The following is a 13641-nucleotide window of genomic DNA, read 5'->3' as shown; positions in this document are numbered from 1 at the left end:
ATTGGTGCAAATAGGCTCTTTCTGTTGGAAAACTAACCATTCACCTTTAATGAAAATCTATTTGGATAAATGACCTGTTGGTATTGCATCATTAAACCTCGAAGAGTCCATTGGAACATGATGAGAATCTTGAAACTCAAGGACATGGCTTTGAAGGAAAAATAGTATTTTCCGAGCAAAGATCTTGCCAAGCGTTCATGAAGTAAGGTCTAACTAAAGAACTTAATCAGAAAAAACATTGTAAGTTGGTTTCTTATGAATTTTTTTATTAGCAACATGATGCTTAAGATGCTCACATTCATTTGGCATGGATTTCACGACAACTTCACCCCGAAGAAACAAGTACAATAATAGCATGTAACATATAACACGTAAAGTCAACTAGGGCGGCGAAAAAAATATATTCGTAGTTATAAAGTTCACGATTCTTAATTAAGCATAAGCCAACAAATACATTGCATGAACATTTCATTGATGATTAAATTATGCCTGCTAGGAAAATTTTAAAACTTAATTCCTTAAATCTAGTTTCCGAATCTAGCATTTATACATCTTACTCGATTCCCAGATTCCTTATTTAGGAGTTTAAAAAGCTACTACCTCTTGTCTTTTTATAAGATACAATTGATTGGTTACATTTTACTTAATACTATCACTTGTTTGTTGATTTGGTTATAAAAAGTTTATATTAAGACACGATATGAATGTATGAAAGGTTAATCAACTATCAATCTCTTTGAAGATTCTCCATAGAATTATAGATTATCTATTTTATCTTTAGTATAAGTCTGTATAGAAAAATATAGAATATAAAAGAAATTGAATTCAATTTCAAGTCTTAAATAACAAGATATAAAATATAAAAAAAATTGAATTCAATTTCAAGTCTTAACTAACAAGAGTCAAGAAGTTAACTATTGCTGTATCAGCCTTACAAGACTACTATCCTTTGTTTTTTTATAAAAAGGTTGTAGCATTTTTTTAAGATTTTATTCTTCTTTCTTCCTGATGTTACGTGACAAACTAGAGAATGTTCTTTACATAATCTTCTAGCTTTTAACGAGGTGGATTGAGAAACTAATCCTAACTTGGTCATGTGATAATTTAACCATAATCATAGGAATTTCCATTAAGATTCGAACACCCCTGCATGCAAAATCCATCCATAATTGCCAATTGAATCATAGTCATACCCTATGTTTATCAACCAGTGCTTCACAAACACATTTTAGATATAAAACATTTTAGTCCATTATCCTGGATGCAATATCATATCAATAATAAAATAAAATACAAATGAGAGGAAACCATTAATAATGTGAGATTAAAGTAAGCTAAAATCGCCATTGGAAATACACATCTCACTGTACAATGCACCCCCTATTAATTAATAATTTCATGCTGAAGAGAAATAAATGAAAGACTAAAAAATCTCGAGAGAAGTGATACATACACACGAGATACAAAACTCTGATAAACCCCTCACAATAAAAATGAGTGGTTGAGAAATTTCGCAGAATGTAAAGCAATGGATGAGTGATCACTTCTTAGCCACTTATTTATTACTTTGTGAGGCCTTTAATTTGCTTGTGTATGTATGCATCATTCATAAGTCTTAAAGCTTCAATGTGAGATCCGGAGATGCAGAAGCTTGTGGTGGAGGAGGCACCATAGGAACTAAACTAGCATTTGAACTTTGAGCATGTGCTACATTAACACTACCACCTTGGTCCACCTGTCTGAAACTTCCAGGCCAAAAGAATCCAACATCATCATCTTCCATGAAAACTAGTGATCCAAAGTGGTTTTTCTCAAATTTTGCAGCAGCTCTCATATCAGGGGCCCTCAGCGAGGGTGACACGTGTCTTCGGTGCATTGCAGAATGAGCTTCAAGGCCAAGAGACCTAAAAGGTGAACCATGAAGAGGTAGAGAGGCCAAGCTTGTATACCTCTCAGTGAACATCCCCATTCTCATTGCCCGCTTAGCCATTGTCCTCTCCCTTTTATGAGCATTTTGGTGACCCCCTAAGGCTTGTGAGCTATAGAACTTCCTCCTGCAGTAGTTACAAGAGAAAACTCTAGGAGTTGCCGATGCTGAAGCAGGAGCTTCAGCTCCTACTTCACTGCTAGCATCACTTGAACCTTTCAACTCACAATCATTGGAATTGAAGTTGAGTGTCAAGTCAAGGGTAATGGAACCTGGATCAGGTTCATCCTTTGTAAGGCAAGAGGAAGTGGTGGTGCTGCCCTTTGTAAGATCATGTGATGCTTCATGCAAGGATACATTGGAAGCCACTTGGCTGCTGCCTTCTGAATGGTTTTCAGGTTCCAAGTTCAAGTTTGGAGTCATCATGTTTGTATGTACTGCTAAGAGTTAGCTTCTTTCCCGGAAGGCAATTGGATGGAACTAATGTGTCACTCTGGTCAGCTTACCATTATATCATCACCTACATTTTGATGAAATACATTATTCACTATATAAAGATGAGGATTTTGTTTGACTATGTAAATTCAAAATTCTGACATTGACATGAGGTTGGCAATAAAATGCAAGCAAAGTAGAGCAAACCATGGGACCCATTGTGTTTATCCAGCAAGTGAGTAAAAAATATACACCAGTCTTGTATCAATAAAAAAAAAAAAAAATGCCATTGCAGAAACATAAAAAGATATTAGGATTCCCATGTTACTGATGATAATTATGTGGAGCATTCCTTCTACCAGACAAAGGAAATCAGATAAATTTGTATATGTTTGCATCATAAACATAATGTGAGTCACCAGCCATGTTAATGATGTTATTCAGTGCTTCTAACATAGAGAATACCGAGAAAGAGTTATCATAGCTCAAATCTTGAGCAAAACTGCAAAAGCAACAATTTGCATATGAAATTCATCCAGATGCTGGTTCATTGTATGAGGCATGAGCATCTTGAAGAAATGTTTTACTTTGAAAAGAAACACAACAATTCACATGTAACAGTTTCATTCACAGTAGTGCTTCTTTGAACAATTATAGAAATTTTCACGTAGTCCATTTGAATCCCCAAAACTTTGGTTAATGTAGAATTTCACTCTCAGAGAATTTCAGGTAGACAAGCCTAAGTAGGTTTCTTCATCATGAATCAATTATCTAATTTATTTTATCATTTGAATGGTAGTTCAGGTAAACAGCAAACTTATAGCAGAAAAGAATAAAGGCTTGTTTTCCCGTGAGGATATAACAATATGACAAAGGCGAGTGGCAAGTAAATATAGAAAAATAATAGGATATAAGAAAAAGGAGAAGAGATGTAATAACATATATGGATGTTATAGAAACAAACATTGATTAATGAAGGTTAAAAGAGAAGATAGGAAAGAATAAACCAAAAGAAGTCTTATCAAGGATCACAAGCATGAAGCATACACAAGCTTATATTTCTTATAGCTGACATGAACAATCTGTGATAGATTGTCTCTTATTTACTAACCAGTTCTTAATAAATTAAAGTTGGGCTTGGGCCATTACTTCTGTTGAAGAAAGTCAAAAGATGGAAGTATATTACATGTGATACTTAAATAATATGCCATGCATGTCATCACATTTTTTTATATATTATTATTATTATTATTATTATTATTATTATTATTATTATTATTATTATTATTATTATTATTATTATTATTATTATTATCCTTTTACTGTGTAGAGCTCTTGTCATGAAGCTTTCTCCACATGGTAGAATATTGAAGATTAAATAACTGCCTTGGGTCACTGCAAACTGCAGAATATAACTGAAATTTCTTCGGACTTTCTCATGGTTTTTTCTAAAAAGAGATCATGATGGCGAGGGAGATATATTAATTGATACTTGTACCCGAGTACATATAACTTTTTACCCTAATAAAATTTTTGTTATCTATAGTGAAAGAAATAAACTAGCCGATGTATTGCAGTACTAGATTTACTCACATGTATTTTAGTTTCATTTTTTCTAACCTGATAACCTCAGACACCTCAGGTGATGATTAGTTCCATTTCAAGATTTTCTTCCAAATTGAATCTGCCTTCTATATTAATCCTCTCTATTTCATGATTTTTATCCATTCTACCTTTATAATACCTCACCTTACACAAAAACTTTCCCAGTCCCAACACTAAAAAAAACAGTGATGATATTTAAACACCTTCACATATCATACACTATCCACACCTATCTTTCTCTACCTTTTTATTTATTTTTTGTATTTTCGTATCACATCATATTACCTATCATACTTATTCTTCTCCTTTCTCTTTTTAGGTGTTAGATGTTGGGGTGTCCATTCTTAATTTTCCAAAAATTGAGAGAAGAAAGTAAGGATACATATATTTCATAAAAAGTAGCTGTCCAAGGAAACTTCTGGTCACAGGAACCTATACAGTAAATAAAGATACACTTTGCAGACAAATATGATTGCTTATTGTTACAGACCCTATTTTACAGAAAGATTTCAAGAATTATGATATGAATTGTCACCTTACCCACATACTATTCTACTACCAATCACCATTAGTTGGTTGAACACCCACTAACACAAGGAACTCACCAATTATCAGCCACTTATGCTGTAGTTAATTGCTTACTAGCCAATTATTATGGATGGTGGTTAATTCTTCATGGAAAATCAATGTGGAAAGACTTTCCCCTGAACTTATTTTTGGAAAAATAACTTTGATAATCTTCAACCAGCATGAACACTAGTTAACTGCTCAAGGACGATCTACAATTATGTTTTGGGTAAACAATAGTATATTTACCCAAAACAGAAAATGACATTTAAACTATCACATTAGAGTAATCTATCTGGTCAATGAATTAGAAACTGTTACGACAAACAAAATTTGGCCCTTCCCCTAAAGAAACAGGGTCCTTAAATGAACCCAGGTATTATTAATTAAAAAATGATTTTTGACCCAACAACCTATTCAACACCTACGAAAAAAAAAAAGAGATATAGACATAACAGGTGATATGATTAGATAGAAAGAGAGAGAAAAAAATGATGAGTGTTGAAGAAGTGTTTGACATTAAAGGTGTCTACATATCATTGTTCTAATTAATTGATGCATGCATGACAAGGCAATTTAAAAAAGTTTTCAGATGAGTGTGTTCTGATACAAGATAAGACTTAAATGCAAAATGTACCTTATGGTCCTTATCACATAATAATACTTAAACGAGTTTTATAATGTTATGCATTTCATGTCCTATCTTCTACTGGCCCGTCTATTGATGTTGAATACAATTTTCGTTATTTTTAAGTACGTGAATAGAACAATCTTGTGGGTTATTTAGTTGGTCTAGAACAATAGATTCATGTTTTAGCCCCTTGTTGCTAAGCAGAAACCAAGGTGCCTCTATGATGCACTAGGTTACGCAAAAGCATAAAAGTAGCATTTCGTATTGTCGGTTGTTGTGAACTAAAACTATTCTGTTCTTCATCAAGAGTAAATTGCGGATTTGTCCTTCTCAAATCACGAGTCTTAAAGTAGAGATTTTATAGACATAAACCCTTTATTTGCTGGCAAAAGCAGATGATATTTTCAAATATAGTGAGAAGAAAAGGTTCATGTCAGGAAGTTTCCAGGAGATGCTCCAAGATAAAATTAAGATTGCAAAAGTGTATTATTTAAATGAGATAGATTAACAGAACTCTCAAAAGGAGTTATACATCTCCATAAATTTGAGAAATCTAACTCTATCAAGGTTCCATATCAGTAAATTATCTCCAGATATTAACCAATTAATTCCAACATGTCTCATCAATTGACATGATGATATACTGTCACTAAAAAGCATTTCCTATGGAGGACTAACTAACCACCCAAAAACAGTTCCAAAACATGAAACCAAACAGGTAATTGGAAGATTTAAAACAATCAAAAGCTAAAAAGAGGTAATTATAGTCTAGAAGAGAAAAGAAGACGAAGAACAGTGGGAATTAAGAGTTCCAAAAATCACTAAACAATACAATAAAAAGAAAAGAGATTTTATTAACATCAAATCAGAGGCTTCCCTTTGATCCTTACAAAGTAGATCTAACTTCTGATACTCAACTTGTTGGCACAATCCTTTTCTTTTCCTAGTAAACTGGCAATACTATAATTACCCTTCACAAAACCGGTTTCAGATTATCACAAAAACGAAACCCTCAAAATTAACACAAGTTTTTCTTCCAAGCTAAATTGGAGCTTCATGAAACTCCAAAACGCCATAAAAGTAAGAGCAAGCAGCACAATAATTAAAGAAAAAAGTGAAGAACAAAAAAGCAGGAGAAGAATGGGTTAAATGCATGGAGGAATTAGAAGAAAGTGCATAGCCAAAAACAAGTCTTTAAGTGATGAGATAAGTGAAAAAGAGGGACTTACATATAACAGACTGTAGTACAAGTGCGATAAAACTGCAGACTCCTCCACTCATATGGTGCTATTGCTAATTTGCTAGCTACCTACTTGAGGCCATGAAGAGTATCAGCACCAACCAACAACAGAGGGTACCATGTTTTTTAGCATCAAGCAGTGTAAAGGGGTGAGTGAATAATTAAAAGGAGATAAGATCACAGAGAGAGAGAGAGAGAGAGAGAGAGAGAGAGAGAGATGGAGGAAAGTCAGATAACATGAAGACATGAACCACGTCTTTTGTCGAATTTGAGGTTCTATTTAGCTTTAGCTGATAAGGGCTAATTATCAGTTAGTGTGAAGTGTGAACGTGTCTGTTTCTATGTCTGTGTGTCTGTGAAATGTTAAAAATGACCAAACAGCATAGACAAGAAAAGCAATCACTACTTTACCTGCCAAGACCCACCAGCTATAGCTACTCAAGCAGACGCATGCTGCTTCACAAAACTAATAAAATCAATCGCCATGTTTTATCTCCACAAATTCTCATCATGGTCCCACTTCACTGTAAAGTCTCAACTAGAGCATAAATATTATTATGTATATAATAGAATAGAAATTCCTTCCACTACAAAAAAGAAGTGGTCCCTCCTCTTCAATATTTAACCTTAGCTTTATGTCTTTAGGTCACATAATTTTTCTATTATTATGAGTATGAACTATAGAGGATATTTTTCTTTACCATTTATTGACCCAGCCACCTTTGTCATATTCATATGGACTCCCATAACTTCCCCATCTTTTCCAACCTGCGTAATGCATGTTCCTCTCTTTGTCTTTCCTTTTCTTTTTTTCATTTTTGTTTTTTTTAATCTTCACATACATCATCCATATAATTTTTCAAAATTAACAATTAAAAATTAATATGTTAGTAAAATGTGAATTTTCTGATAGAATATTATTTTAATTAAACTTTAAAACACCGGATTGAACTCACCGTTAAAATATTATTATTAGTATCGTTTTTTTTTCTTTATAAAACTATAATTCGTTCGAGTAAAATAAGGCACATAGTTTTTCCTTATAATGGAAACTCCAAAAGACATGTGGACGTACGACTTTAGAAAAATTTAATGATAAGGATTCATTCGTTCAGAAATCATATGTTTAAGCATTTTTGTTTATTTTTATTTGTATTGAGTTTGTTTTTAGCCTTAATGAAGCATTATTGTATTTTGTTCCCTCTTTTGCCCCATATCGGACAGAATACGCACTATTTGAGAGGCAATTTTCGAAGTGATGATATGTGTTACAGTATAATATTAATAATTGGATATTTGATTTGTTTGTGCTTAAAAAAAAGATTCTTAAAAATTAATATATCAGTATAAGTTCATTTGTGTTTGATAGCTATAATTATAAAAATCACTTTTTTATAATTCTTTTTAAACTTATTTGGATATGGCAATTTAAAAGTGTTTTTTCTTTATTACAAAATTGCAATAAAGGACCTTAAATTTAGAAATTTAAAGTAACATGTTTGTTGAAAATGAGTAAATGGCCATATAAAGTGATATGTTTGTTTAAAAAAAAGTAACTTTTGTATATATTAACAAATTAAAATAGATAACAATAAAAATACCTAATTCTAATTAAACATTTTATTTAACATAATAGTATTTAATGTCATAATTATTTTTAATAAATTAATTCATAAATAATTAAATAGATTAATTGAAAATGATTATATTAAATATTTATATATTAAAAAATCTCTTAATTAAATACTTTTAAAAAATAAACGATTGCATTTTAACTCCTCGCATGCTCATCTCACATTTAGAGAACCACTCTATAGTTAGTAAACTTTTGTCTCATAAAAATATTGAATTGGCGTAAATTTTGTGGTGCGTGACAATTTTGTTTCTCTCATTTGGATTCTCTCTCTCTCTCTTTAATATTTTGTGTTTTTAATTATCTAATTTATCTCTATATTGAGACTGGCTTCAGCTTTGTGCATGTATAGTGATAATTTTGTCTCTTTTACTTAAATCTAATTTTTCTTTCTTCTATTACATGTGATTATTTGGAAAAGAACAAATAACTTCTCAAAGTAGGGAGATTTTTTTTCTTTACTAATTTTGATTATGAGAAAAAATTTACCTAAATGCTTTAATTTTTATTTATTGTAAACGTATATATATTAAAAAACATTTTCATATATTAAATACTTATATTAAAAAATATTTAATGTAAACATTTACTACATCAACAGACACTTTCTTAAAAACAAATTATGAAGACGAACTTGTAATAGTCATCTTCACTAAAGTTATATAAAAGGAAGCTTGAAGTTAAAAAAGAAATGGAGATCGATCATTGTAAAAAAATACATTATTTGTTTTTGTAAAAGTCTTTGTACTTAATTTTTTGTAACACGTCTTGATAGGAAAACAAAACAACTTTATAAATTTTAGTAACTATAAGATATTGGGTTTGAGTCTGAAGAGGCTTATATGTAAAAGAATATTTGTTGTTTAAGCTTGGGGACGTGATGAAGATTTTCACAATCTCAACACTTGGCAAGTGAACCAAGTTTCGAAGTAGTATTCAAATATCGTCCTCAGGGATTTGAGTGTTTAGTAATTTTTGCTCTAATGATTTAAATGAGAACGTTATAATTGCAAATGAGTGAAGATAGAGTAAAACAACACAATAAAATAAAAGTAGTAAAGACAATGATTAAGAAACAAGGATTGGTTCAGAGTACTTGTTAACTCGTAGATCTTCTTAAAATAAATGCGATTCCAATTTCATTATTTCCACGTTCATTAAGTAATCCAACAAGATTCCTCAAGGTTGAATCCTAAAGTCGTTAAGCTCAAAACATGATTCCTCTATGTTTTGAGTTTAACACTTCGCATTAAGACAATGACTTGAACAATGTGACTAACCAAATCAAGTCTATTCCTAGAACAAGAAATGATTAGGTGCAAGATTCAGTTCGGGTTTTCGAAAACGTTTTCCAACTGGATTCAAAAACCAAATATTCATACAACGGGTGATCAAGCCGATATAAGCATTAAGAGAAGAATCAAACACAAATAATGAGATTAAAATGCATATATTTAAGAAGAAGAAGAGTCAGTAGTTACATCCAACCAATCCTAATGAGTTTAGCCACACATGGCCATTACAGGATCAAAGAGTGAAAAGAAGAGATTACAAAGTAAAAGATGAAGAAATGGAGTTGATCTTCGTTCCCAAAGGATTCAGCTTCCAAATCTTTGTTCTCCCTTCGTTCTTCCTTCTTCACGTCCCTCAATCTGTTTCTCTCTCTGTATATTCGTGATACCCTGTTTCTTTCCTTTTTTTTTTCTTCTTTTATATGAGCTTCAAAACAGGGCCAAAAAGTGACTTTTACTCCTACGGCTGCAGCTGTAGATCCACGGCTATGGTTGTGGAGAGTCCTTCAGGGTGAAGAAACCTCCAAAGCTGCAGTTGTGGTTTCACAGCTATAGCTGTGGCAACTCCTTCAAGCTTAAGGAACCTCCAGCGCTGTAGTTGTGAAGCCACAGCTATGGTTGTGGATCTCTGGAGTTTTTGCTGGGTCCTGGGTGCTTCCATGACTTTAGCTGTGAGTCCACACCTTTAGCTTCAACTCTCTGGAGCTTCAAATTGCATTTCAGATTTCCACAGCTATAGTTGCAGATCCACAACTGTAGCTCCAACTTTCTGGATTTCTAATTCCTTCCCAGACTTCCACAGCTCGAGCTCCAGATCCTCAGCTATGGCTGTGGATCTCTGCCTTGCCAAAAATCCTGCACAAAATGAGGAAATTCCTTAAGATTTTGCTACTACTCCTCTATTCTTATAGTATAACTTGATTCTTTAAATTAAGGGGTAAAATAACATATATAATATCTACAATTACCAAAAAGAGTACCAAAAGTTGAGTGCAAATCATGCCTAAAAGACACTCAACAGGACGATTAACTGTAAAAGAATACTCAATGTTAAAACCTATAGAGGTTTTGTGTGAAAAGAATATTTGGGTAGATTACTTGAAGATGCAATTTAAAGAATACTTGGCTTGAGTTAAAAGTAGCATGGTAAATAATATTTTTATCTTTGACAAGATAATGAAACTTAATTTGGTTAAATCAAGAATTGGACATAGTATTGGTAATTGAAACAAACTAGTATAAATCCTTGAGTTCATTCTTTACTTTGTTTGCTCTCTTATATATGTCACAATAACTACTTTACTACATTGCAAAAAGGTAGGAGTTTTTTTAGTAACACTATTCAATACTCTTTTCTAGCATTCTTCTTTTCTCCACAATAGTTTTGTTTGTTTTATTTAGAATCACCTTTTTTCTTCTACATTTTGTGTTTTAGTTATGATATCTACAACACTGTGATTTTTTTAATTAATTTAATTGATCTTGTGATTTGTTATTTAATTGTTATGAAACCCTAAGGATTTAGGGATCCTAATGAGTTTTTGTTGTTTAAGAGTTGTTCTGAGCTGAGGTCAAGTTGATCAGTTAGGGGAGAATATATAAGATTTTTCTTAAAAAATAGACTTCATAAGTTTATTTCTTAAGAACTTGGAGAGAAATAGTCTAGAGAGAAGAACTTTAGAGCTTATAACACTCCTTTTCTCCTACTAACTTCCTTGAGTGTCTAGGTCCTTCCCTTAATTGTAATTGAGTTGTGGAGTTGAGATTCAAAGCCTCTAGAGTTGAGAATCGGAGACTGCAAAGTGGTTCCTTGTGGAGTTCCAAGAATGTCTCGATCTTCTTCCTTCTTCCTTTTTTCTAATTGATTTGGAGGTAAAGGAAGCTCTTAGATGTTCTTTGTTGAATTGTTGCTTGATTAATACATCATTGTGGTTGTGTTGTTATTGATTTAAGAAGTGGGTTTTTGTTTTTGGAGTTTTTGGTATTTAGAAGAAGAATTAGTGCATTTGACTTATGTATTGGTTATATGTTGTTTTTGTTGATGAAAATGGATATTGGCAGTGGTGTATAAATGTTATTTGGTTCATTACATGTTAGAAATCTTCTAATATTTAGGTAGATTGAGTCAAAATGAGATTCTGCCAAGGTCAAAATCATCTTCTTGTTGTGCACAACTTCATGACATTAGGCGTGATGCAAGTTAGAGGCTCTTTGTCTCACTAATGTCGAACATGAGATTAATAACATCGATCACGACTTAGAAGTGAGCTCTCTAACTTGGTCATGTTGGGCATGAGTTGAGGGGCACTAGGCGTGAAAATTCTTAGAGCTCTCTAACTTGATCATGTTGGGCCTTAGTTGAGTGGCGTTAAGCGTGATTAAGGCAACAACTCTCTACCTGAACGAGGTTAGGTGCCAATATGGTGACGTTGAACATGGGTCAAGTAGAGGCTCTTTGTCTAAATGAGGTTGGACGTGGGTTTAACCATGCTAGGTGTGATTGACACATGGGTCTTTTGCCTCAATGACGCTAGACGCTAAAAGAATGATGTCGGGTGTGAGTTGTTAAATGAAAGTTGGTTGTTTATTTGACTAAGTGTTAAACAACTGATTAGTAGGTTGAGTTACTCATATAATGTGTTATTGTATGATTATAGTTCATTATGCATTGATCTAGAAAGTCTAAGTAGAAAATTGTTTATTTTCTATTTTTGATATTGAAAAAAAAAATTACATATATGCTTTTAAATTTTTTTATAATAAATTATTGCATATTAAAAATTTATTCTATATATATTAAAAAAAATAGTTGCATTTTAATCTTTCATGCATGTTCATCTCATGTTTAAAAAACCACTCCAAGACTAGTAGATTTTTGCCTCATACAAATACCAAATTGGTGTGAACTTTGTGCACGCACTAAGTAACAATTTTGTCCGTTATTAATTTAGAGCTACTTTTTTAATATAATTTTGTCTAAAATTATTATTATTTTTATTTTGACTTAATCAAGATATTGGATCACTAGTTGGTATAGTGGTTAATAAGCTTTCATTTTTTTTTTTACAACACACATTAGATCAAATCCAATCTCAACTAAAGTTTTAGTAATTTTAGTTTTCTTTATTTGGATTTTCATATCTCCACCAAAGTTAGTTTTATTTTTCTAAATTTTCATACAAGTGGTTATCAAGAAATGCGCATTTAATACATTGGACAATACGTCCATTAATTCTTAAAACTTAAGTACGACATCACATTCTACTTAATATGAAACTCCTAACATTATCACCACTCATGATTATATTAGATAATGATTCAATATTAGGCTTAGATCAATTAAGTTATCCTATTCTAATTTGACCAATCAATTTGAGCTGATTTTTAAAACTATATAATACACATACATATTTACAAAATTTTATTATAATATTATTTTTTAGAAGAAGGATTTTATTAATTTATAATTATAATTTTCTTAAAATACACCAAAAGTTTAGTATACTAAAATACATGTTTTATGTACAGGAAAAAATACTCGTTTTTTTTAGAAAGGATATTTTATCAAGTTATAATTTCAAATTTCTTAATAAAATATACTAAAATTATAACTTACTAAAATAATTTTTTCTAAAATCAAATAAGTGTATGTTAGCAAATGTTTATAGGATTTGCTAACATGTATCCACTTATTTTCTGTAAGAAATATTGATAAATGTACAACATGTAAATATGTAGATTTTTATAATTTTTTTTACATGTTTTAATGCACAAACCGAATGAAATATTGTGAGAAAACAATCAATTTGCATATATTTTCTTGTGATTCATGTTTTGAATGGTTTAAATAGAAAAGGAATGCGCACTACAATAAAATGAACTTTTAGTGGCAATAAAAATCGTTACAAAATATTTTATCGGCATTTCACACATTAGTCATTGTATGCAGTGTCGCTAAAACATTTACCGACAATAATTTTATATATAATTTTATATGTTAGTAAAGACTCTCATAATGATCGGGAAAAGTGTATAACTTTTTGTGTCATTTGTTACTAGCATTTAAAATTGCCGCTAAAAGTTTAAGAAAAGATTTATAATACTCTTTAATTATCTTATTTCTAGTCGATCTAGGACTTGTAAGATGAGTACAAATACTCTTTAGTTACCTTATTTTTAATTGATGTGAGACTTAGAAGATGAATGTTATCTTCTAAGTATATATTCTTTAATTTTTTAATTATCTTATCTCTTAAATATCAACTTAGAATAGTAAGTTATAGGTCTAACTCAACCTTATAAAACATATTT

General features: G+C 31.4%; 1 protein-coding gene across 2 annotated transcripts; it reads right to left on the bottom strand.

Moving 5' to 3' along the window:
* Positions 1–1297: 1297 nt before the first annotated feature.
* On the bottom strand, positions 1298–6882 carry LOC109804864 (zinc finger protein 7). 2 transcript variants are annotated; one of them, XM_020366754.3, is made up of 3 exons: positions 6817–6882; positions 6395–6474; positions 1298–2447 (listed from the first exon to the last, which is right to left on the bottom strand). In XM_020366754.3, exon 3 carries the CDS (start codon positions 2351–2353, stop codon positions 1616–1618), a length of 738 nt encoding a protein of 245 aa, XP_020222343.1. In that variant the 5' UTR covers positions 2354–2447; positions 6395–6474; positions 6817–6882; the 3' UTR covers positions 1298–1615. The 2 variants fall into 2 exon arrangements, with proteins under 2 accessions (XP_020222343.1, XP_082924993.1); XM_083068867.1 differs by lacking the exon at positions 6817–6882 and having other exon boundaries at positions 6395–6761.
* Between the last annotated feature and the right edge of the window lie 6759 nt (positions 6883–13641).

The sequence above is a fragment of the Cajanus cajan genome, chromosome 2 (genome assembly GCF_000230855.2).
Source record: "Cajanus cajan strain Asha chromosome 2, NIPB_CcT2T_4, whole genome shotgun sequence".
NCBI lineage: Eukaryota > Viridiplantae > Streptophyta > Magnoliopsida > Fabales > Fabaceae > Cajanus > Cajanus cajan.
The sequence above is the reverse complement of the archived record's forward strand: the minus strand, read 5'-3'. Positions and strand labels throughout refer to the sequence as shown.

Coding starts and splice junctions, on each gene's coding strand:
- LOC109804864 (XM_020366754.3), bottom strand. CDS start 2,353: ATGATGACTCCAAACTTGAACTTGGAACCTGAAAACCATTCAGAAGGC.